Source organism: Sus scrofa, chromosome 12, assembly GCF_054392235.1.
Source record: "Sus scrofa isolate SSC_HxYL_T2T_F1_AM1 chromosome 12, Sscrofa_HxYL_maternal_Yorkshire_Landrace_v2.0, whole genome shotgun sequence".
NCBI classification, from domain to species: domain Eukaryota; kingdom Metazoa; phylum Chordata; class Mammalia; order Artiodactyla; family Suidae; genus Sus; species Sus scrofa.
In genome coordinates, this window is record NC_139394.1 from 47,834,422 (window position 1) to 47,858,003 (window position 23,582).

The 23,582-nt window shown below is 41.1% G+C and overlaps 1 protein-coding gene across 22 annotated transcripts in view; it reads right to left on the reverse strand.

The window, feature by feature from the left end:
• Positions 1 to 4,277: 4,277 nt before the first annotated feature.
• NF1 (neurofibromin 1) overlaps positions 4,278 to 23,582 on the reverse strand; it is a 267,698-nt gene continuing 248,393 nt past the window's right edge. For 15 of the 22 annotated variants that reach the window (XM_084985245.1, XM_084985240.1, XM_084985246.1 and 12 more), the window contains 4 exons: positions 23,505 to 23,551; positions 22,038 to 22,254; positions 15,483 to 15,536; positions 4,278 to 8,134 (listed from right to left, as the gene is read on the reverse strand). In XM_084985245.1, coding sequence (XP_084841371.1) covers positions 7,992 to 8,134; positions 15,483 to 15,536; positions 22,038 to 22,254; positions 23,505 to 23,551 — 461 coding nt within the window. In that variant the 3' untranslated portion in view covers positions 4,278 to 7,991. The remainder of the gene's footprint in view (positions 8,135 to 15,482; positions 15,537 to 22,037; positions 22,255 to 23,504; positions 23,552 to 23,582) is intronic. The other 7 variants (XM_084985250.1, XM_021067460.2, XM_084985251.1 and 4 more) reach the window with 1 other exon arrangement.

The following is a 23,582-nucleotide window of genomic DNA, read 5'->3' on the forward strand; positions in this document are numbered from 1 at the left end:
TCAGAAGCTGCAATTGGTACATTCTGCCGACCATCTAATGTGGTGGTGGGGGTGGGTGGGAAGTGGGAAGGAATTAAGGATAATTCTCGGGTTTCTAGCTCAGATGCATTGTTGGGGATAGTGGTGCCACTGGCCAAGGCAGGAGCCCAGAAGGAAAGGAACTGGAAATCCTGTTCAGATGTGAAGTGCCACGGGGCAGGGCGAGGGGTGGGGGGCGGTGAGCAGGGGTGGGGGGCGTCCAAGTCCAGAGGGGAGGAGGCGGCGAAGTGGTGACGGTGAACCTGAATCACCTCCACATAGTGGTAATGGTGAGAAAGTTCAGGAACACAGTTTCAGTGTAAAGAGCTGAGGGTGGAGAGGTGGGGTGAAGGAAGCGCCCCTAAGAGCAGAGGGAGGATGGGGAGCCAGCGCCCGGAAGCCCTAGGAGCTAAGATGACAGGACCGCAGTCAGTGCCACACCCCCATGAGGTCATGCACACAACTACGTAAATGTATGGGCCCCTCGACAGCCCAAGAGCTTCGTGAGGCCAAGCACCGTTTGCAGTCAGCCTCGTCAACCTTGAAAGACTGTACACTGTGAGCAGGATGAATAAAGTCACGGTGAGGGGTTGGTGGCGGCCAGTGCGCTCTCTTGGGGTCCAGGGAGTTACGGGTGAGCTCTAAACCAGGTATGCAACTATGCCCCTGGGGAAGGAAACAAACCCAGCTCCCTGGATTCTAAATTAGGCAAAAGGCAACCTTTTGATAAAAGGATCAAGACTAAGGTCAAAAGCAGCCAAAGGATGGTAGTCGTTAATTTAATAGCTGAATGACTCCCACTGTTACGATTACCTTTTCGGCAGAACTGAAAGTCAGCATTATCTTCACCTCTTAAAAACAGTTTGACTTTTGTTTTTAAAGTAATAATGCTCAATGTAAAAAGGTGATAAAACATAGACAAATAAGCAAAAATTAACCATATCTGAGAGAGCATCCTTATTTTTGCTCTCCGGGGCTAAGGCATGTCTTTATGGAGGTTTTTGTCTGTTTGTTTGTTTGCTTTTTAGGGCCACACTCAAGGTATATGGAGGTTCCCAGGCTAGGGGTCCGATTGGAGCCACAGCTGCTAGCCTACACCACAGCCACAGCAATGTTGGATCCTTAACCCACTGAGCGAGGCCAGGGATCAAAACTGCAACCTCATGGATCCTCGTCGGATTCATTAACTGCTGAGCCACAAAGGGCACTCCTCTGGAGTTTTTCAACGTACAAAATCAGGAGCATTTCCCAAAGTGGGACAAAAGAAAGGAGGAAAATAAGAACAGAACGATTCAGGATCCTTCCTGGTGCACCACTTTCTGCCTGGACACTCCGGGGCTGCAGGTGCTCTGGGCCAGGTCGTCCCCAGCCTCAGGTACCCCCTACACAGTCAAGGCTCCACAGTTCTATTTGCGGCTGCTCAGGGGACATATCTACCTGGACACACCTGTTAGTCATTTTTCAGGACCCAACTCCTCAGTCACCAACCCTGCCAGTCACCGATCTACTGTGCTCCCTGGTTAGGTAGCAGTTTCCTGCACTAAATTGTGAGCTCACAGAGGGTGGTGGCCAACCTTTGTTCTTCTCCCTTTTTTTGGGCATCTGTGATGCCTGGCAAAGGGCTTGGCACAATTATAACTGAAAATGTTTCTTTGAACAAACGAATAAAGCACTTGACGCTACCCCTGCATTTTCTTTTCTTAAACATGTTTAGGTTGGGCAATGCTCTTTGAACTTCTGACCAGGAAAGGGCCCTATTAGGCGTCTAGAGTGCCTTCCCTCTTTTCTATGGAGGAAGTGGTCCCTATGGGGGAAGTTCTGAACTCGGGAACCCTGCAGGCTTCTCTTTATCAAGACTAACTGGACTCAGCATAAACACCTGGCAAAGGACCTAGAAAAATTTCGCAGTACTACCTTTTGGGATAATATAGAAAGGATAAAGGTAATCTGGCCCAATTTAAGTAAAGTATGAAACTTCCTTGTAAACTTTAAATATGCATACATATGCATGTGTAACGTACGTGTGATTGTGTGTGTGTGTGCATATTTACTACAAGGTATAAATGGATTTTCAGAAGTTACTTAAAAAAGCTAAATCTATTAAAATAATTCCACATTATGAAATTTCTACTTATGACCAGCCAGTACTTTTAAAAGAACAAAATGTGAGATTCACATCAATGGGGACTACGCTCCTGTAGTGTGGCCCAATACTTATAGAAACATACTCAACATTGCAAAAGGGTTTCTTTTAAATTAGCAGCTAAAAGGGTCTGAAGTGGAAGTCACTCAGTATGAACACAGAGCTTCTAAGCGGATTACTCAAGGCAACTGCCCTCGAGAGAGTTCAGATATCACGGTGCCGGAAGCTGTTCTGACCTGCAGCACACAGGCTAAGATTCACGGATAGAAACCAAGGGAGAACTGGGGGTGAGAGTGTCCGAGGCTGGCCACCAGGGGCTTTCTGGAAAAAGAGGAACACCGCCATGCTAGTTCTTCGCTGCAGGTTAAGTTTTTACTATCCCTCCAGCACCTTTCAAGCCCTTCCCAACCGCCCTTGGCAACTGACTTTTCTGGCTAGACAGTTCAAAACTGCTAGACTAGCCTGAGACTGACCCAGAAAACAAAACTGCAGGCAAAACATGGGGCGCAGGGGCCCATGAACGGTGGATGGTATCATCCGTTTTTAAGGAGCTCGTGGTCTAATCCCTAGACCACAGAGGTGTAAGCCAGACCATCATTACCCAAAAGCATTCCCACTTTGACTATGATGCCTTAGGATGGAGGGCAAAGAGCTATTTTCGGCACACTTAACCAACAAGGCGGTGTATAATTTATAGCTGGCCCCCTCTGCCTCTGCTGCTCTTCTTCGTCCCTGAATTCAACCAACCATGGACCATAAGTACTGTAAATAGAGACTGTCTTAGATCAAACTCTGTTGTTCTAGGGTCAATTTTACTTGAATTTTCAAATCTCTACTCCAGTGATCTTTAAGCCTGGGTGCCCAGGAAACTCACTTCAAGCTTTAAACACACACACACACACTCTCCCTCCCTCCCAGGACCCCCTTCCCAGAGTGCGCACACCCTCCCTGGGAGATGTGGGCCCAGAGTGCTAGCCAGGCTCCAGATGAGGGTCCTCTGCCTTCCCAGTCTTCCCATCAACAGACCAGCGCTTGCCTCAGACCTGCAGCTACCTGCTTCACAGTCTTTCTAGCCCTCTGCCTAATAAACCAGACACTGCTGCTCTCGTAAGGATCAGCTCTGGCCGGCCCACAGGGTCTAGGCTGCATTCTTTCTCCATCTGGATGTGGCCCACACAATGGGGTAAACAAAATCGTAAAACTCACGGCAGCGGGGCCGGGAAAGCATTTGACTGTGTTTATACATACCTGTTGGGGAGAGCTGAGAAGCTGGAGAGAATTGTGGGGTCCTAACACACGCCCTCGGGTTCATCTTGGGGTGTCCTGGCCTTTCTGACTTACTGCTCACTTTAAAAGAACTCGTTCGCCTGACCCAGAGAACAGCCACCTCTGTTTGGCAGACCCTAAAAAGCATCCGGTGCAGTTGGGGACATGCAATCTCAAAACATGGCACTTTGAAGGAGCCTGAGAAGATGGAACCAGCAAGAAGGTTTCTCTGACAGCTCCCCCCCAGTCCTCCTCTCCTGAAACTGGTCATAACACCTTCACTTGAGAGGTGCCCTCCCAGACCCTGGAGGAAAGGAGCACCCTTATCTCTGCAGACAGGACAGAGGGGCTCTGAGAACTGCAAGAGGCCCTGCTAGGTCCCCCTTTTACTGCACTTACCTCATAGCCTCTGCCTGTCATATTCCTACACGAACGCCCACTGGTCATCAAACCTAGGAGAGAAATGCTCAGGTTGAACTGTTTCTTTGGGGCTTCATCTCTTTATGAAGGCTCCTGGGTCATGTGAAATTTACATGAAGTACATGCGTATGCCTTTCTCCTATTAAGCTATCTTTAGCGGTTTAGTCTTCAGACCCAGCCAGAGACCTTAAGAGGCTCAAGGAAAACTTTGTTCTACCATACACATTTCACCAAAATTATCTGACTTTTAGTTTAGAGAGATTCTGGAAGTAGAAGGGTCCTTCCCATGGCGGGGGTGGGGGATGGGGAGGATGGAATGAGGAGAACTCAAGACATCCTTGAGAGAGAGGGAGATCAGGGAGGAATGGGCGGAAGCGAGAAAACAGAGCTGATGTATGTGAAGAAATTAAATAACTCCCCACGTCTTACAGCAGGTTGAATTTACATTTTACTTTAAAAAAGGGGGAGGAGTACATACACAGGGAGGAAAATGGGATGGGAGCAACAGTGATCTGAAATGGATGTCTACAGTTTCCCCCTGCAACGATGGGTCTTGTCTGTTGGGCAGTAATTCTCCTGCTGGCGTACAACTGCTTACAATAGTAACAAGACTGCAGACAAGGGAACTGCCGAAGTTTGGGCCCCAATGGAAAAGAGAGGAAGTTATCATATACAATGGAAGTTCACAATACACAGCATTTTCTTTAAATGATGGAACGCAGTCGCAGGAAGAAGTTAACAATACTAACACGAGAATAATCAAATTTTTGTTTGTTATCCATGTACAGCAACTAACTGCTTTACAAAAAAGCAAAATAATACAATATATCATCACATGTATTTACAGTGTAGTAAATATACTTTTCTGTCAAATTTTACACAAACTATTTACAGGTGAATATACTGCATTAAAAAAAATTGTGGCGGACACTAAGAGTGAATTTTTGTATAGGTCCATTGCATAACATCGAATAAGACATGCCTCATTATGCCTGGGGCGGGGGTGGGATGTAAAAACAAAACCAAAAAACAGAAAGCCAAAACCAAATTCACTCTAAAACCCACTCAGCGGGGAAGATGGCTCGCTTATAGTCTGTCTCCCCAGGACATCGGTTCACGGGGGTGGCAGCTGGCCATTCTCTGTGGTGTCCTCAGCGTCTAGCCCGGGCTCTACACAGAGCCGACGCTCAGTATGGAACAGGTGTCCAGGGGATGAAGGACAGAGCATTCGCCACTTCCCCCAAAGCTGGAGAACTGGGTCTCAAGGCTGGCAAACAAGGGCACACCCGTGGGGCTGGGCGGTGACACAACAGGGAGCTCATGCGAGACAAAGAGACGTGATAAATTAATGTGCTCCTTTTTAAAAAGTCAGGGGAAACATTCACAAACCCAAAACGAATTACTTTATAGAATTTACATCAGACTATGCCAAATGGGCAACCTGCTCTGACCTTCAGAATTTCCTGTGCAGGTTATAGGCACGAGGCCTAAAAGAGAGCTTCCTTTCTCAGGGGAAGCACATTGGTGGGAGATTTATCTTATGTTCATTTTAGTTACTTGGAAAGCTCGACTTTTCAAAAAAGTTGGAAGTTCTTTTAACAAGGTAAATCTTTTTTTTGTCTTTTTAGGGCCACACCTGTGGCATATGGAAGTTCCCAGGATAGGGGTCAAATCGGAGCTACAGCTGCCAGCCTACACCACAGCTCACAGCAACGCCAGATACTCAGCCCACTGAGTGAAGCCAGGGATTGAACCCATGTCCTCATGGATACAAGTCGGGTTCATTACCACTGAGCCATGACAGGAACTCCTGACAAAGTAAATCTTAATTTTCAAATTCCCAAGATGTACTGGTCAAAAGTATTTCTGCAGTTCAAAAGAGGTTCAATTTTTATTTGTGCAACATACATCATTTCATGAGATACTTCAAGTGAATTCATCCCATTCATTATACTAGAGGGAAATAATGAATAAATTTAAGAAATAGCATACCTTGGAAAACCTGTTTATGGAAAGGTCAATATTTTTAACAATAAACTTTTGGAAATTCCTCTCTTTTGATGAGAGAAGGAAAACAGCATAACATACCCACTGTCACTGCACCAAAGCAACCAACAAAGAGGGAAAAACATGGAACCAAAATTGGAGCCGGGAAGTTGTGATACCCACCCAGAAGCACTGGGTTACGGGGGGGGGACGCAGGCCTCACCGGCAGCTTGGCATCCTTGGCACAGGGTGTTAATGACCCATTTCTCAACTCAGCACTAGTCTTACTTCCTTATCATCTTAGCTGCTCTGTTGTTATAAACATTCTACTCTAATGCAGCCTCTACAATGGCTAAAAACAAAAGTTTAGTTAATTGCACCTGTCTTCAGTATTTTCTAACAATTTAACGGCAAAATAACTACTAATACTAAGGTGTTTTCCTTTTATTTTGGCAAATGGTTCCTACTTTTCCCAGGACTGTAAACAAATTAAAAAAAATTAAATTCTTGTTATTTCTGAATATCAAAAGCAATTTTATTTACATTAACATATTACATGGTTACTGTGTGGATAAATGTGAAACGTGTTATATTATTAAAATCAGAACATTTAAATGTACCATTATTTATTGATTTAGCTGTGGAATTTAATTTACTGAAATCCACTCATGAGATAGCACTTCAGGATACTTCCCCTCCCCTAGGTTTCTTTTTCCCTCCCCAAGCCATTTCATCTTCATGTATAAAGGGAACCCGGGAATAAAGGGGTAATATCTTCTTGTAATAAATATACTTTAGTCCTAATTGGAACACCAGATACTAATATAGTCACTGAAGTCAAATCATTTTGCACACTGCAGGTACCACCAAGAAACTGGATCTGCATTACTATGGAAGTTCCAATGCCATGATAATCCATACCATCCAGGATAGCAGCAACTCTTAAGGTCCCCTATTGTCATACGAATGCAGGCCGACCAGTCTTTTCACAGTGATTAAATGTAATTCTATCCTATAGAACCCAAATGTTTTTGCTAAAGAGATTCCTGATTTTTTTGGAGGGGAAAGGAAAGATTACAAGACATTTAAAATACATCTTATCAAAAAATTTTTGATAATATACACCATACTCTATGTTTCCGGGAAAATTATTAAACAAAATAAAAGCATCAGCTACTCTAAATAGTCACGTACCATTCCATTTTGCTATGGAGCTAATGCAACCATCTACGAAAATTACCTTCTAGGAACAATATTCAACACTTTGTTCACTGATTACCCTGCTCAGAATTATTCAGGAAAGAGGAGTAAGGGGAAAATGTATAATTACTATACTTAGTATAGTTCTGGCTTACAAAAAGAAAAAAACTTTTAGCATATTTAAAGATTAAAAGATAATCAACTGGAGAAAAATATAACCTAGTTTGGATGACTGAGTTTGGATAAGGCCTCAGAACTCATCTCTTTAATTTGGTAATGTTAAGATATATGTGGTTACGCATATTTTCCTGTAATTATTGCTAATACTCAAGTGTTAGTAGTGCTTAAGAACCCACTACAAAATACTAAATTCCCCCCCCCCCCGCCCCCCGCCCAAGTACCTTGCCTGTGGCTTTATGGTGTGAAGTCACTGAGGCTTGACCTCTATGGTTCTTCAGTTTTGTAAGGTAAAAAAAAGTCCACAGCTAAAAGTCAGATTAAACATACTGGGGTTATAATATTATTTCTCCCATAAACTTCTACCTTGAAAAGTGTGTAAATAAGACTAACACTTTACTTTGTATGATGAAGAAGGGGAAAACATAGAAGGCAGAGCTCTGTGCAAATGGCTTTCATAGCTGGCCAGTAGTAGCAGTATTCAAGAATCCATCCTCTCTTACAACTGGGATGTTCTCAGTTCAAGTGTCCTGACCTCCCACTTTCTTTGCAGTTGTTCTGAACACTTGCTTAAACCAGACACACCGAGAGTAGAAGGAAAAAAGAAAAAAGCAGCATTAAATTTAGGCAATGTTTCCAAGAGTTGATCATCTGGCAACATGGCAGACTGGATGGGCTCATCGTAAAACATGAAGTGCAGCATCACAGCACGGTGGTGAGGGGTCACTAGTGAAGAGCCCGTATCAGTTACGTCTGTTTGAAAAAGGAAGAAAAGAAAGCTTCACACGATCTTCTTAATGCTAGTACGTTTGAAACTGCCAGCACTTCTTTGCTTCTGCACTTGGCTTGCGGATCCATGGCGAGTTCGTCCACTGTTGCAGTGCCCAGTGGTGGGAGAGAGTTCAACGTTCTCCTTGTCGATTCCTGGAGAGACACAGAGCAGCCTGTTACCCGCCATCCTCTGGTATTAAGTTCCAGGATTGAATCTCATGATTTGTAGACGAGATACAACCTGGTGTATTATTTTTGCATTATTTCATTTTAATAGTCAACTGCTAGAGTGTTTATGAAGATCTTGTCACACAGAAAACCTCATTCTTTGTTAAGCAAAATTTGCTATCAGAGCAGAAAAACAGCATAAGAAAAAAAAAAATGCAGAAAGATTGCAAGAAGAAGCTAGAGGCAGGCAGGCTTGAGCTTAATGAAAAGACTAGCAGCCACCAAGGAAGACTAGAACACCTTCCTCCAAAGCACACCAGAGTTTTCCAGCAGAGGTCAGCTTCTAGCCACATAGCCTTACTGGCGTCTATACACGGAATACACTCTGTAGTTGCAGAAGGTATGATAATGTGTCATTTCAAAGAATGGCAGATGCTTTTTATTTTTTAAGTCATAGTGCCTATTCCAAAAGAACTCAGAAAATAATGTATCACAAAGGTCATACCACAGAATCATTGCTTTGACCTTCTTTTCAACTCTGGCAAGTCTTTTTGTTCAGCATCTTAAAGAGATGCCATTTCTTTTTCTCATGGTGGAGGTTAACAACCTCCCCCCAAACTGGGCCCTACAATGTTATTTTTATAAATAATCTAATTAATAACTTCATAAAAGTAACCAGAAGCAAAAGCGAAATATTTTTTGCCCATCAGATGCGTAAAGATTACACTTAAGACAGGTTTTTATCCTGGGGAAGCAGGGACTGAAGGGGGGCATGAGGGTGGGTAGGTTCTTGGGTAACGGAAATGTTCTGTTTCTTGGTCTGGGTGCTGGGTGTTTAGGGAGGCTTACTTCCTAAGAGTTCATTAGGTTGCCGATTTATGATCTGTGTGCTGTTGTTACACTTCAATAACATACTTCGACTGATTATACCCACCTTTGGCATGACTACCATTGGAAAGCAAAAAGCATTTCAGCAATTTGTATCAAAATGTAAAGTACTAAAAAAAAAAAAAAAAAGGAGTTCCCGTCGTGGCGCAGTGGTTAACGAATCCGACTAGGAACCATGAGGTTGCGGGTTCGGTCCCTGCCCTTGCTCAGTGGGTTAACGATCCGGCGTTGCCATGAGCTGTGGTGTAGGTTGCAGACGCAGCTCGGATCCTGCGTTGCTGTGGCTCTGGTGTAGGCCGGGGACTACAGCTCCGATTCGACCCCTAGCCTGGGAACCTCCATATGCTGCGGGAGCGGCCCAAAGAAATAGCAAAAAGACAAAAAAAAAAAAAAAAAAAAAAAAAGTAAAGTACTGATTGATATTTACTGATACAGAAAGAAAGGCTGGGAAAACATCTGCCAAACTAAGTTCTCTCTGGATGATGTGATTTTAATTTTTACTTACCCTTACTTACTCTTATGTGTACCATTTGAATTTTAAACAGTAAATTTGAGAATGGAAAAATTTCTATTTTTGGACAAAAAGTAGTATTTCAAGTAAAAAAGTATTTATGTTTTTGAAAATGTACATAGACCCATGCATCTCTTTGTTGGTTCATGAACAGGAAATGGATTCGTGATAACCTCCTTCTAGGTGCCACAAACCCTCTGTTTGGATTCTACCTTGAATTCAACTCAGAGTAGGAAGCATCTACAGGCACATGGCCTGATTTACACAGGCTCCATGGAGGTTTGCTGTCTTGAACTTTTCAAAGGAACACAGGCATATGGAAAAGGGCACTGGGCTGGGAATGTGAGTGCAGAGTTAGAAATGTCAGTAACAGCTCCCCAGGAGCCAAGCATGGGGAACCTGCATCTCAGCTCTGTTCTAATCTAACCCTATGGGCAGAAAGAAAATAAACGACCATGTTCATAGAACTCTTCTTTGGGTAACAGAATTCTGGATGGTTTTTACTCTTTTTGGCATGTTAACTTGCATCTTCTCCAGAGCTATTTAAATTGAAAGAAGATTGCTCATCAACCCTTGAATGGGCCTTGAATTCTGTGATGTGAGTTTATGCAGCTCTTTCAACTGCCTTACCTATCTCTGTAAGATAAAATGCAACCCATATCTTTTCTCATCTCTACTTGTTTCAAGATGCATATTTCTGTCTCTTGCCAGAACTTTCTCCCTCCCTTTTGCTTTTATATGACATTTATATTTTACCTATATTATCACGACTTGCATATATTTCATATTTTCTCTACTAGAATAAAAGCACCTAGAAGGGCAAAGATCATTTACTATTCATTTTTGTTTTCTTTTATAAGATCTACTTGATGCCTTTTCCAACAAATACTGGTTGAACTGAATGCTTCCATTTTTAAACATGAGGGCTATAATTCAGAGCCAAAAAGGATACAACCCCTGATTTCTAGTGGGGTGGTGTCATATTTTTACTGAAAAAGACAGGTTTTTTTGGTTTGCATTTTATTTATTTATTTTGTCTTTTTAGGGCTGCACCTGTGGCATATGGAGGTTCCCAAGCAAGGGGTTGAATCGGAGCTGCAGCTGCCAGCCTACACCACAGCCACAGCAATGCAGGATCTGAGCTGGGTCTGCGACCTACACGACAGCTCACTGCAATGCCAGATCCTCAACCCACTGAGTGATGCTGGGCACTGAACCCTTGTCCCCCTGGATGCTAGTCAGTGTTGTTACTGCTGAGCCATGATGGGATCGTCAACACAATTTTTAGTAGCTTCTTCCGTCTGAAATTATCATCAACTTGTCAGTGTATTTGACCTTCCCTTTCCTTAAATTTGCATATGGCCTACAATTTCAAGTCCAAAAGCTCCTCATCTGGGGCCATTTCCTTAATAGAAAAATCAAGATTCAGGCAAAGCTAGACCGTTAAAGATAAGGGTTTGAAGCAACCAGGAGACGGTCATCAGGAGGGACACAGCGTGGATGATCCCTGGAGGGCCAGTAGCTCTCTGGCAGCAATCTGCCACTCTGGGGCTCCTTCTTGTGTGCCCACCTTTGGTGCAGCCTTGCCACTGATGGACTGTGGCTCACTCTGGGGAAGAAGCAGTCATCATATTCTAAGGGGGCAAAACTTTTCTCTGAGGACAACGGCCTGTTCAGTTTAACTCAATTAAAATCAGGAGTTCCCATTGTGATGCAGTGGAAACAAATCTGACTAGTAATCATGAGGTTGCAGGTTTGAGTCCTGCAGGTTAAGGATCTGGCATTGCTGTGAGCTGTGGCGTAGGGTCATAGACAAGGCTTGGATCCCACGTTGCTGTGGCTATGCGGTAGGCCAGAAGCTTCAGCTCTGATTCAACCCCAAGCCTGAGAACTTCCATTAAGGTTAAGCAAATAACCTTCAGACCTCTAAATAATTATTTATCACCTGTTAAATGCTAATGATAAAAGCAAGCAATAAAGTTTTGCACATACTATGACCTCAGCTACATAAAGAAATTAGGAGAAGATGCACCAAAACGCTAATAAACAGTGATTATCTTAGAGTGTTGGGATTATGGATGATTTTTTTCTTCTGCTTTTCTGAATTTTCCATTTTTTTTCCTAACAAGCATGTGTTCTTTTTAATTACAAGTCTTAAACTATCACTGACCTATTGACTGTCTCTTTTGACCCAAAGCTTCAATGCTATATGAGAGGTTGATGTCCCACTCTTACCCTCAAATTCAATTTTCAATTCATTTTTTGTTTTTGTGTGGGCATTTCTTCCTACTTAGTGACCCAACCCTACAAGTCACACACAGTAAAGGTGGCATGATGGTAAGCCCTAAGTTCAATTTCACAGCAAAGATGTTTTAAGGATCAAAGGAGAAGCTGACATAAAAACACTGGAGGGTTGTTTTTTTTAAATCAATTTTAAAAGCCATTATATTTATACCAAAATACAGCACCTTGAAAAAGCCAAGTTAGTATAAAACGCAATGATCTCAGTTTCCTGGTTTCTAAGCATAATTCTCAATTTTGGGAATTTTGGCAGCATTATTCTTTTTAACCCTCTGGAATTAAATCTAGAAAACTCTCTAGAAGCTGATGAAGGATTTGATCTCAACATTCTATAAGAAAAACTCTCAGATTATCAGCTAGAAGGCCCAAATGGAGAAGGTTCATCCTCTTTGGTACATACTGTATTTGAAATTAGTGAGCAGCCACTGTGTTTAAATTAGTGAACAGCCCTCCTGTTCATCAAGGCCCCTTGGAGGCTTTGCGTGCTGGTCTCTCTCATGCCCCAGTGCTTACTGGCTTTCCCTTCTGATGCTCAGTGGGCACAAAAGCAGATATCCATGAGGTGACAGAAACCCAGAGGTCACCACCCAAATGAAATAAAGGTAAAAACCTCTGTGATTCTGATTTGCTAGTGTGAATTCCTTTAGATATGCTGTGCTTAAACATGCAGCCAATTGCAAACATGCAAGGCAGAAGCTGGAAATTCTCTACAGCAGTGTATTAGTAAGCCCTGTGCTTCAATGAATTGTGGTGGTTCCAGATAAAGAAAAAACCCTCAATAAAAAGTGTTACTGGCCAAAATTCAGTGAATTGAGTAAGTGGGGAAAAATTAATAGATTACACTACAGTTAAATAACATACATAAATAACTTGTAACATATCCATTATATGTCTATCTCTTCTGCTCGAACATGAGTTCCTTGAAGGCAGGTATCAGAGTTTATTGTGACAACTACGGATATAGTTCCAACCCGACAAATAATAAAATACTCAATTTTTAAAAAGGCACCTATTTTTATTTTTTAAATTGTATTTATTTATTTATTTATTTTGTCTTTTTCTAGGACCGAATCCGCAGCATATGGAGGTTCCCAGACTAGGGGTCTAATCGGAGCTGTAGGCGCCAGCCTACACCAGAGCCACAGCAACAGGGGATCCAAGCCACGTCTGCGACCTACACCACAGCTCATGGCAACGCTGCATCCTTAATCCACTGAGCGAGGCCAGGAATCGAACCCTCAACCTCAGGGTTTCTAGTCAGATTCGTTAACCAGTGAGCTACAATGGGAACTCTGAAAAAAGGCACCTATAGTTTTAAACACCAAAACGTCCTCCAAAAATGTCCTAGTATTTTTGTGAAGTAGAAAAATTAAATCCCTTTTAGTTCTTGAGGAAAAATGGATGAGGTGATTTGTGAGAAGTAACACAAGAAAAATGAAAGGCTAATAATACCCCAAATCTCCCACCACCTGCACAGGGTGCTAGTACTTCCCTGACTCTGCATTGCTTAGTTTATCACATATATAATATGGCCAAGTTGTCAGAAAACTCTTCTTGCATCTATGAGAAGGCAAAGCTATGAGAAGGCTCATTTAACTGTTAGACATACAATGAGGCATGTCAAAAAAGACCCAAGTTTGGGTCTGGTTGGATCAGTAACATTTTTTTGTTGTTGTTGTTTTGCTTTTTTAGGGCCACACCTGTGGCACATGCAAGTTCCAGGGCTAGGGGTCAAACTGGAGCTGCAGCTGCCAGTCTACCTCACCGCCACAGCAATGCAGGATCTGAGCCACCTGCGGCCTATACCACACCGGCTGGATCCTTAACCCACTGATTGAGGCCAGGGATCAAACCTGCATCCTCATGGATACTAGTCGGGTTTGTAACCCCCTGAGCCATAATGGGACTCCCAGGTCTGAACTTATTCAGTTTCAGTTCTCCATCTGGCAACTAAATAACAGCAGACGTGGAATTCCCTTGTGGCGTAGTGGGTTGGGGATCTGGCATTGTCACCGCAGTGGCCTGAGTTTGCTCCCTGGCCTGGGAACTTCTACATGCCAAGGGTACAGCCAAACAAACAACTCCCATAGATTTGCCTATTTCAAAGGATTTTTAGAAAAATCAGGAGTTCCCGTCGTGGCTCAGTGGTTAACGAATCCGACTAGGAACCATGAGATTGCGGGTTCAATCCCTGGCCTTGCTCAGTGGGTTAAGGATCCGGTATTGCCATGAGCTGTGGTGTAGGTCGCAGACGCGGCTCGGATCCCCTGTTGCTGTGGCTCTGGTGTAGGCTGGCGCCTACAGCTCCGATTAGACCCCTAGCCTGGGAACCTCCATATGCAGCAGGAGTGACCCAAGAAATGGCAAAAAGACCAAAAAAAAGAAAAGAGAAATCAGGTAAGTCATGTGAAGACTTTTTACACATAGATAACTACTATGCAAATTACGATGCTCCTAACAGCTTAAGTTTAGAAAGACCAAGTGAAGGAGTTTTAGAACAAATGCAAGAGGACTGGAATTTTACCCTAGAATTTGTAAAACTACTGAAGCTAATATAAATTAGCACAAAATATATACAGTTTTCTTAGAAAAAAGATAACTATAGTTTGTTCTTAGGTTATAGTACATTCATCGATGGAGATCTGTTAAATATATATTTAGAAATATTTTTATGTTGAGCAAGATATACAAAAGAGCACGTGTAATAATTATTTTTGGAGTTTTCTTGTGGCACAGCAAGTGAAGGATCTCATGTCACTGCAGCGGCTTGGGTGGCTGCTGTGGCTCGAGTTCGATCCTTGGCCAGGGATCAAACCTGAGTCACAGTTAGTGACAATGCCAAATATTTAACTGCTAGGCCACACGGAAACACCAAGAATTTAAAAAATATTTGTAATGGGCCTTTGTCAGTTGCTAACACTTCTTTTGCTATACAGGTCTCATCTTTCTGTATACTAATTACTGAAGGGTAAGAGAAAGAAAAGGCATTTTTTTTATAAATTAGACAAAAGTATATCAGTTTCTTCTTCTTAGTTCTTTGAGCTAAGGACAATATTCTTTTTATTTTTTCTTCTTCTTCTTTTTTTTGGCTGTACCTGTGGCACGTGTAAGTTCCCAGGCCAGGGCTTGGACTCATGCCACAGCAGTGAACTGAGCTGCTGTAGTGACAATGCTGAATCCTTATCCTGCTAAGTTATAAGAGAATCCCTCCTTTTTTAAAACACGGGTGACAGACTGGACAGCCAGCTTTAATCTTTAAGGAAACACTGGGAACATCTTTATATTTGGGAGAAAGAAATATTTCCTAAGCTAAAAACTCTTCTCCAAACCACATACCCTCCTTTCTCTATTAACTCTCTCTGGAGTGTCTCATTTATCCGCCTAGGTTACTCCAGGGCCGAGACTGCCTCTTCAGTACTCAGGGGGAGCATAAGCAGTTCTCTCACCAAGACAAGACACGGCCCTGCAGTGCCAGGAAGCATCCAGGCCTTACAGTAACGGCCTTACAAGTTCTTCAGATGCCTGAGCAGGGCTGTGCTCACAGGGACTGGTGAATGAAGTCTCATGCCATGTGCCCAGGATGAGAGCAGGGTAAGCAATATTTCGTGCAAAGATGACAAAAGTAAAGAGTACCTTGATGAGGGAACAGCTGCATGAAAACTGCTGATTTAGAACAAGGTAGAGAAGCTTCACAGACACAGAATGGAAGAAAAAACAAAAGTGAGTGGTGTTCGTAAGATTTTTTAAGGGTGAAATATTATTAGATACTGGACAATTATTATTTTCCTTAGTTTTAAGAAAGATTCTGGTTTTATTTATTGAACTCTGACCATTAATTTCCTAAATACTACAATCTGTAAATAAACAGCAGAACCTACAATTTTACAGATAGATGTGTTTTTACTATCTTTATTAGAACAAAATTTTAGTTTAAAATCAAGAATTATACTAAAAAATGAGATGGAAAATTAGCAGAAATTACACCAAACAATTGCTCAACTTAAAGTTATTTTTTGGAGTTCCTGTGGTGGTTCAGCAGAAACAAATCTGACTAATATCCATGAGGACACAGGTTCGATCCCTGGCCTTGTTCAGTGGGTTAAGGATCTGGCATTGCCGTCAGCTGTGGTGTAGGTCGCAGACTCAGCTGGGATCCCGTGTTGCTGTGGCTGTGGGGTAGGCCAGTGGCTACAGCTCTAATTTGACCCCTAACCTGGGAAACTCCATATGCCACAGGAGCCGCTCTAAAAAGACAAAAAAATTAAAAATTAAAAAAAAAATTATTTTTCTGCCCTGAATACAGGGAGATAAGAAAAAAATCAAGACTATATCAAATAAAGGTCTGGGATACCTTAAGCAGTTCCCTAAAACATTAAAATTGTTTCTGAGATTTTAAGTAGTCTCAAAATAGAGGACTCTAAGTTTCTTCTAAGAGGGAGACATTTTAAACCTGGTAAATACAGCAGGAGTGTGACTAAGTCAACCCTTTGGAGAAATTCTGATGAACTAAAATAACCCTTTCTGCACACAGCTGTCAGCACTATTAGTTTAGGAATCCATATAATTCCTAGCTAATCTACCCAGTTTCCTGGAGGGAGGTCTGCATCACAGAAGCAGTTACTGAATAACAGCCCTGGACTCAGCCTCAAAATTAAGTGAAAGAAGTGAACTTAAAGTCCAGCTAGGAGTTCCCTTGTGGCACAGCAGGTTAAGTATCCGGCATTGTCACTGCAGTGGCCTTGGTTGCTGCTATGACTTGGGTTCAATCCCTGGCCCTAGAACTTTCACATACCACAGGGGAGGCCGAAAAATAAAAAAAACAAACAAGCAGGTCTTTGATCTAAAAAATTCACATTCTAATACTGGCAATAAAATAAGCTGATCAAAGAAAAAAATTAAATTTTTTAACCACTGAAAAAACACTGAAAATACATCACAAGCCTATTTTTGTTAAAAAAAATTATCACACACACCTCATATATTTTCGATGTCAAAAATATATTACAGAGAACAGACTTGTGGTTACCAAGGGGAAGGAGGGAGGAAGTGGGGTGGATGGGAAGAGTGGGGTTGGTAGGTGCAAACTGTTACATTTAGAATGGGTAAGCAATGAGGTCCTGCTAGACAGCACAGGGAGCTATATCCAGTCTCTTGGGGTAGAACATGATGGAAGAGAGTATGAGAAAAAGAATGTGTGGGTATGTGTATATATATATGTATGACTGGGTCACTATGCTGTGCAGCAGAAATTGATACGACACTGTAAATCAACCATACACTAATAAAAATAAAAACTTAAAAATACATTATAAAACTTTTGCCATAATTTTTCCAAACAGATGTCCCTTGGAACTATCAGAATACTTTATAGGACAAGGTTCAACGTAAGTACAAAAGATGTGACAAAAGAGGTCACAATAGTTACCTGCATACACTTGGCCACTCTTACTGTTTTGAAATCTATTTGAGGGCAGCTCTCCTGTCCTATTAGCCGCCCCCCCACCCCAACCCCTGGGTCTCACAGCATCCCCTGCATATAGCAAATCATGAATATATGGCATAATACAGGATAAAACATGGAATTTTGATTATTTTCTACAGAGCACTATAGTATTAATCTCATACTTGAAAGTCAAATAACTTTTACACACACAGAATTTGTTAGACAACATGACTCAGAAGGAAATAACAACTTTAGCTGTAATCCAATTCTGAGATTCAAAAACTGACAAGTTTCTAGTGGCCAGGGTCCCACTCATGTCTAAACATTCCAGAGTACCCAGTGTACACCCATAAAACAGGTGTTTGTTTACTGAATCACAGTGTGAGCAACATTAGAAGGCCTGGGTAGAATATAAATTAAATATTAATACACTGGAAATGAGTTGATTTAATTTCTTTTTATGAGTATTGTCTATATTGTTTCATCTAGATTTTCATTTCTAGTATACTTGCTCTTTAATATCTAAAGAGGATGCAGGAAAACTGCATTTGAATGCGTACTTGAAATGATTATAAAGCACTCACAATATGGCTTTTATAAAGGCTTCTTTGCTCCTCCTGTAAGAGAACCACTCACGGCTTGGCCTTAAACAAGAGAAAGTCTCATATATAGCCTTTTTAGAAGATTTTATCTTCTAGTTCTAATCCTGGTTCTTCAATTCCTGTCCAGCTGAGCTATACTGGACCTAAGAATGAATTGCCATATCAAATTAGAAAGATTCTTATATATCACAGAGTAAATGTTATGGACTCTCTTCAAAGTTCTCATAGTGGCATTTCGGAAAATCTGAAGAAACCAAGTCTTATGGCCATTTAGCTAAAAGGGCCACAGTTAACACAGTTTCGTATGCACTGAACTCTGGGTACAGTCCACTGGCTCTACTGATGCCAAGTTCAATTTCTACTAGGAGTGGAGTCAGAAGACAGTCATATATGTTCTTACACATGGGCTTATAAAATAATCCTCTTTGTGTTAAGGGGACAGACAAGTGGGCTATGATCATCTGTCAAAAAGAATATATTTTCAGAGAAAAGTGCTTACATAAGTGACCACCACTCTCTCAAAAGCTGGTGACTGAATTTTCATCAAAATTTTTTGTAATGCTTGATGAGGAAGCGGAGGGAGTTCATGGATTTCTTATCTAACTAATTTGATGGTAAGACTACTTAAGACCCAAAAAAACAAAAAACAAACAAACAAAAAAACGGAAAAAAAAAAAAAAAAAAAGATACAGCTTAATGGCCGATCCTGCTAAACACTAAAGACCCCAAGATTCTGAAAACAAAGTCTTAAATTGACAGGGAAAATTTGCAGCAAAGGATTGAGCTGTGATCAGCAACTTCTGCTTTTTGATATAAAGTAATAGAGTTTTCACCTGCTTCATAGTCAGTATACTGGTGCAGGTTGATGTAGGGTAATTTAATGGCAAGCCACACACATGCTCCATTTCAGGGAGTGACACAGAGATTCTTTAAATACTTTAGCTTAGCACCTGGCTACAGGGAAATATTCCAGTTTCTATACAACTAAATAGCAAAGACAGAATGCTGCAGTGAATTAGGAATCTGGATAAGATTCATCACGTCAAAGATTCATCATGTCTTTTAGCTCTTTGACAATCAGCGAACTCAGCTTTGCAAAGGATTGAGGAGATAGGGAGATAAGAGTACAAGGAGCTAAAGATATAGAGCAGCATAACTAGTTACAAAGGACTGACTCTGATAAGAGGTGCTCCACAAGAGCAAATGACAAAAACTCACTAATTAGGTAGGCAGATAAGTTAGAATCTTTTCATGGAGATGAGTCCACAATTTACAGAGATACAAATGGGCTTCATGAGAGAGTAAAGTTACTACTGAAAAGATAAGCCCTTTCTCTAATAAACTGTATTAAAATAATGTGGCAAACCAAAGGACACACAATTTATAGTCTCGAGACAGGAAATGATGAATGCTGTTATTCTACTTAATTCTACTACTTTTAAAACTTCAGTTTCTTTTTGAGAATAGTCAGAGGTTTCCTGGGTGTTATAATCTATTCAAGTAGCTCTCTGTGGAGAACTACTGGAGGTGACATTGTTGGCTTAAAACTGTAACCAAACCCATATATACTATTCTTTGATTTTTATAAACAATTCTAAACAAGAAGTTGGTGAGTAGGACTTTTTCTAAGCAGATGATATGGCTAATGTCCAAGCAACAGAGGACATGAGCAGTAAATCAACTACCGGAAGAACTTGTACTGGTACCTTATTCTTAACCTGATTATGTTATTTACTCCATCAGCGGGAAAGGATGGGCAGAAATCCCCCTGACAATCAGTTTGGGTTAAAACAGGTTCAACATCATTTTAGTAGCCCAAGAGACAAAACTTAGGTCAAAATGAATAAAATTTTAAAAACAACAGGATCAATATAGATGGAGCCTACAAATTTTCTTTTGCTTTTTGCTTTTTAGGGTTGCACCTGTGGCATATGGAAATTCCCAGGCTAGAAGGTGAACCTGAATTGGAGCTGCAGCTGCTGGCCTACACCACATCCACGGCAACATGGAATCCGGGCTGCATCTGCAGCCTACACCACAGCTCTAGGCAATGCCAGATCCCCGACCCACTGAGGGAGGTCAGGGATAAAACTCGAATCCTCATGGATACTATTTGGATTCGTTTTCACTGTGCCCCAATGGGAACTCCGAGTCTATGCATTTTCTAATTGTGATCAACTTAGGTGGTTGACTCACCCAGAGGATAGACAGCTCTGCAGAAGAAAAGTAGCAGTGAACTTAACGAAGTAATGACAGAAACAAACAAATAAATGAGAGAAAAAGGGAAAGGCAGGGTAAGAAGAGAAAGATGATAGATACTAAAGGCAGTGAATGTTGTAGAAAGAGCACTGGCCTTGGTTCTAGATAAGAGCTGTGATAAAGCCATCAGCTTAGCTCTTCTGAACCAGTCTCCCCTCTACATGCCACACTGTGAGCCTAGAACTAAATTACCTCTATAGTTCCCCCTAGCTCCTAGAGTTATTAAAACCTTTTTAATAAAAAGATTTTCTTGTTTGGGGGGAGGGAGGGCTGGTGATGAGGGAAAGAATTCCAGGGCTGCAATCTCTAGAAGTCTTGCCCTGGCTTTTACAGTTGAAATGCTGATAATGGGGCAAGGTCACAAGCACACTTTAGGGCAGTGCTTTTCAAACTCTGTGCATAAGAATCACCTGGGTGTTCATTAAACAAAGACCGACTGCTGGCTGGGCCCCACTCTTGGAGTTTCTTATGCAAGAGGTCGGGGGTGGGACTCTAACATTTGCATTTCTAACAGACTCCCAAAGGATGCTGATGCTGGTCTTGGACCACCCTTGGAGAAACACTGTCCCGAAGGAAAAAGTGACAGAGCCCAAATAAATATGGGTATGTGGGGGGAAAAAAAGCTGGCCAGGTTTCTCATATTTCTTGGGGGAAAAGAACCTGACCAGGTCTGGTAAGGTGATGGATATGTAAATGCTAGACCAAATAATTTGTTTCCTCTGATGCCCAAAGCTTTGTTGTTGACCAAAGCTTCATAAATGAATATAGTTATTTAATGTAATGGTTTATAATATGAATTGGGTATTAGATTTGTCAAGCTCTTCAGAACTTTCAAAATTTAACATTTAAACATTTATGCAAACCTGGGATTATAAACTGGGAATTCTATTTATGGATCTTGAATATCACAAAACAATTATAATACATCATTTGGCTTTTTAAAAGAAAATCCATGCTAACACTTAACTCTATCTAGCAGCTTTTCCTTAGAGAATGAGGTGTTTCATAAGTAAACTTTTCAGCTAACGGAACTACAAACAAAACCTTTTTTATTTAAACTATTTCAGAAAGATAGCTTTCTGAATAGAAAACATGACCATATGGAAGCTTTCCTTCACACTGTCATCAAAACATATGCAATGGTGTCAGTGTTGTAATGAACGGAGTTACACCTCCAAGGTTGACCAAGGTCATAGGAAGCCACCCACTTTGACACCGAATGAGCCAAGAGTTGTGTAGGTTTGCTGTTTCTGCCGTCTTGTTCATTTCAGCCCTACCCCGGCTATTCGCTATTATTTCTCAGGGTATCCACCTCTTGAGCTGCACAGCTGCCTTGGTGTACGCTCCCCACTTGGACCTAAGAATGACTCCAGAGTGAAGAATATGCTTATGGGCTTTAAGATATTATTTTCTTGAGGTGGCTTTTCTGTCTGGTTGCTTATTTACTCCTAGATTTTCAGGCCGTTGCAGGCAGCAGGGAAGCAGGGCACTACCGCGTATATTTTTTGGATACAGTATGCTGTATCAGAGACACAGAAGCACTAGGGCAAGGTTAGGATGTCTAGCTAGGGAATTATAATTCTCTTCACTTTCAGGGTAATGTACCTTTAGGTTTACATTTCCTGCCTGAACTCTAAAAAACTTATCAACCTTGGAGCACCACGTGAACACTCTAAACATTTCACTCTCTTGTGCATAATTGTTTGAAAGTAGAACGCATTATGGAAACCAAAATTCAAGTCAGCTACAAGGTAAAGAAGAAATTTAAGATGAATCTCATGATAAAAAGGAGCAAAATCTGCTATAAACTGATAACAAGGGAATTCCTAATGTCGGTATAGTAATATTATTGCTCAAATTTATATAAAGATTACATTTACTGACCTGGGGAATGCTGGGAAGTTGCAAGTGAGGTCATGGAATTAGAAAGGTTAAGGTTTGCAGTAATACTAAGCTGGCTCTGCACTGCAGGAGGATAAGGAGATGTGGGTGTCAGGAGGGACTCCTCACTGGTTTCTTCATCAATTCCAGGCAAATACGTGTCAATCAAGGCATCAAGAAACTTAACAATAAGCTCAGCATAGTCTGGGATTTGTGTTTGCTGTAATGGAAAATAGGAAATTATTTTAGGTCCATTCTTTTTTTTTTTTTTTTTTGTAAATACCCTTTGAAGCCAAAAAAGATTAATTCAATTTTTCTTTTGGGCTTAATTTACTATTTTTCCTCTTTTGTACTACAGATCATTTTTAAAAAAGGGGGTGTAATAATATTTATAGACTACCATGGGACTTATAACTGGGAATTTTATTCAGCTTACATTTAGAGCTTCCAGATGAACCTGCAATTATTAAAAGCCATGCACAGACAAAGACTGAATTTATCTTGAGACAATCCAATCATCAGGAATGATGTCTAGTCAATTTTCCAAAACAGAGAAAATAAGCAGAGCATCATTCCAGCTGCCATTTGGAGATTCAACTTACTAAACAATGTGAAGGGCTCAGAAGGTCACTGGCAATCAAACCACAAAATCCCTGCATGATATACTTATTTCTGTGACTTCAGGCCCATTTTAAAAAAATGACAGCCTTTGCATATCAAGAGGTATTCAGTAGTAACTGAACAAAATAGAACTAAACACTCAATTCTGAAAATTAGAACAAGGTTTATGCAATTCATATTGACTTAGCACCCCTTATACCTAAGCATTGCACTAGGGAGTTAGAGACAGAAGTCCTGCCTTCAAGGAACCTCAATCAATTTGGAGAGTGACCATAGAGAGAATAATTAAATACACATGTATGTAGCAGTAATGCCAATCAAAGAACAAACTGAACGGAACAAATGGGGATATATTCAGGGAAGAAGGAATCTAATGCCAAAGGTTGGAAGATAAAATGTTTTCATGAGGTAATTTTTTTTTTCATTATGTAATTTTTAAAAATTGAGGTTTAACTAACATATAGCATTATATTAACTTTAGGCCATGAAGTTGATTTTAACCATACCCGGTACTCCTTTCTAATCACAAGATACCTAAGTGTATGCATTAAGATCATCAGCTACATGAGGGACTGAGGGAAGAATAGTTTACACAGGTTTATCATACCTTTCCGAAAGGCAAGCATAAATTGGGTTGAATTTTTTTGGAGGGGTCTAAAAACTAATATATAAACATATTAAAGGTGATGCCTCTTGGAAAGAGTCTTATAGTAGAAAACTTTTAATAAAAATAACATGTGTTTATTGTGAATTATTCTAGTTTTCAGCATATTGTGTGTTCTTAAAGCAGGCACACTAATATGAATAAAAACTTTCATTTTGTCAATAGGGAAAAATATATTTTCTTACCTTTGAAAAGGGTCCTGCAAACCGCCACAAGCCATTAAAACCAAAACCTGCAACAAATCAAATGTTACTTTTATAACA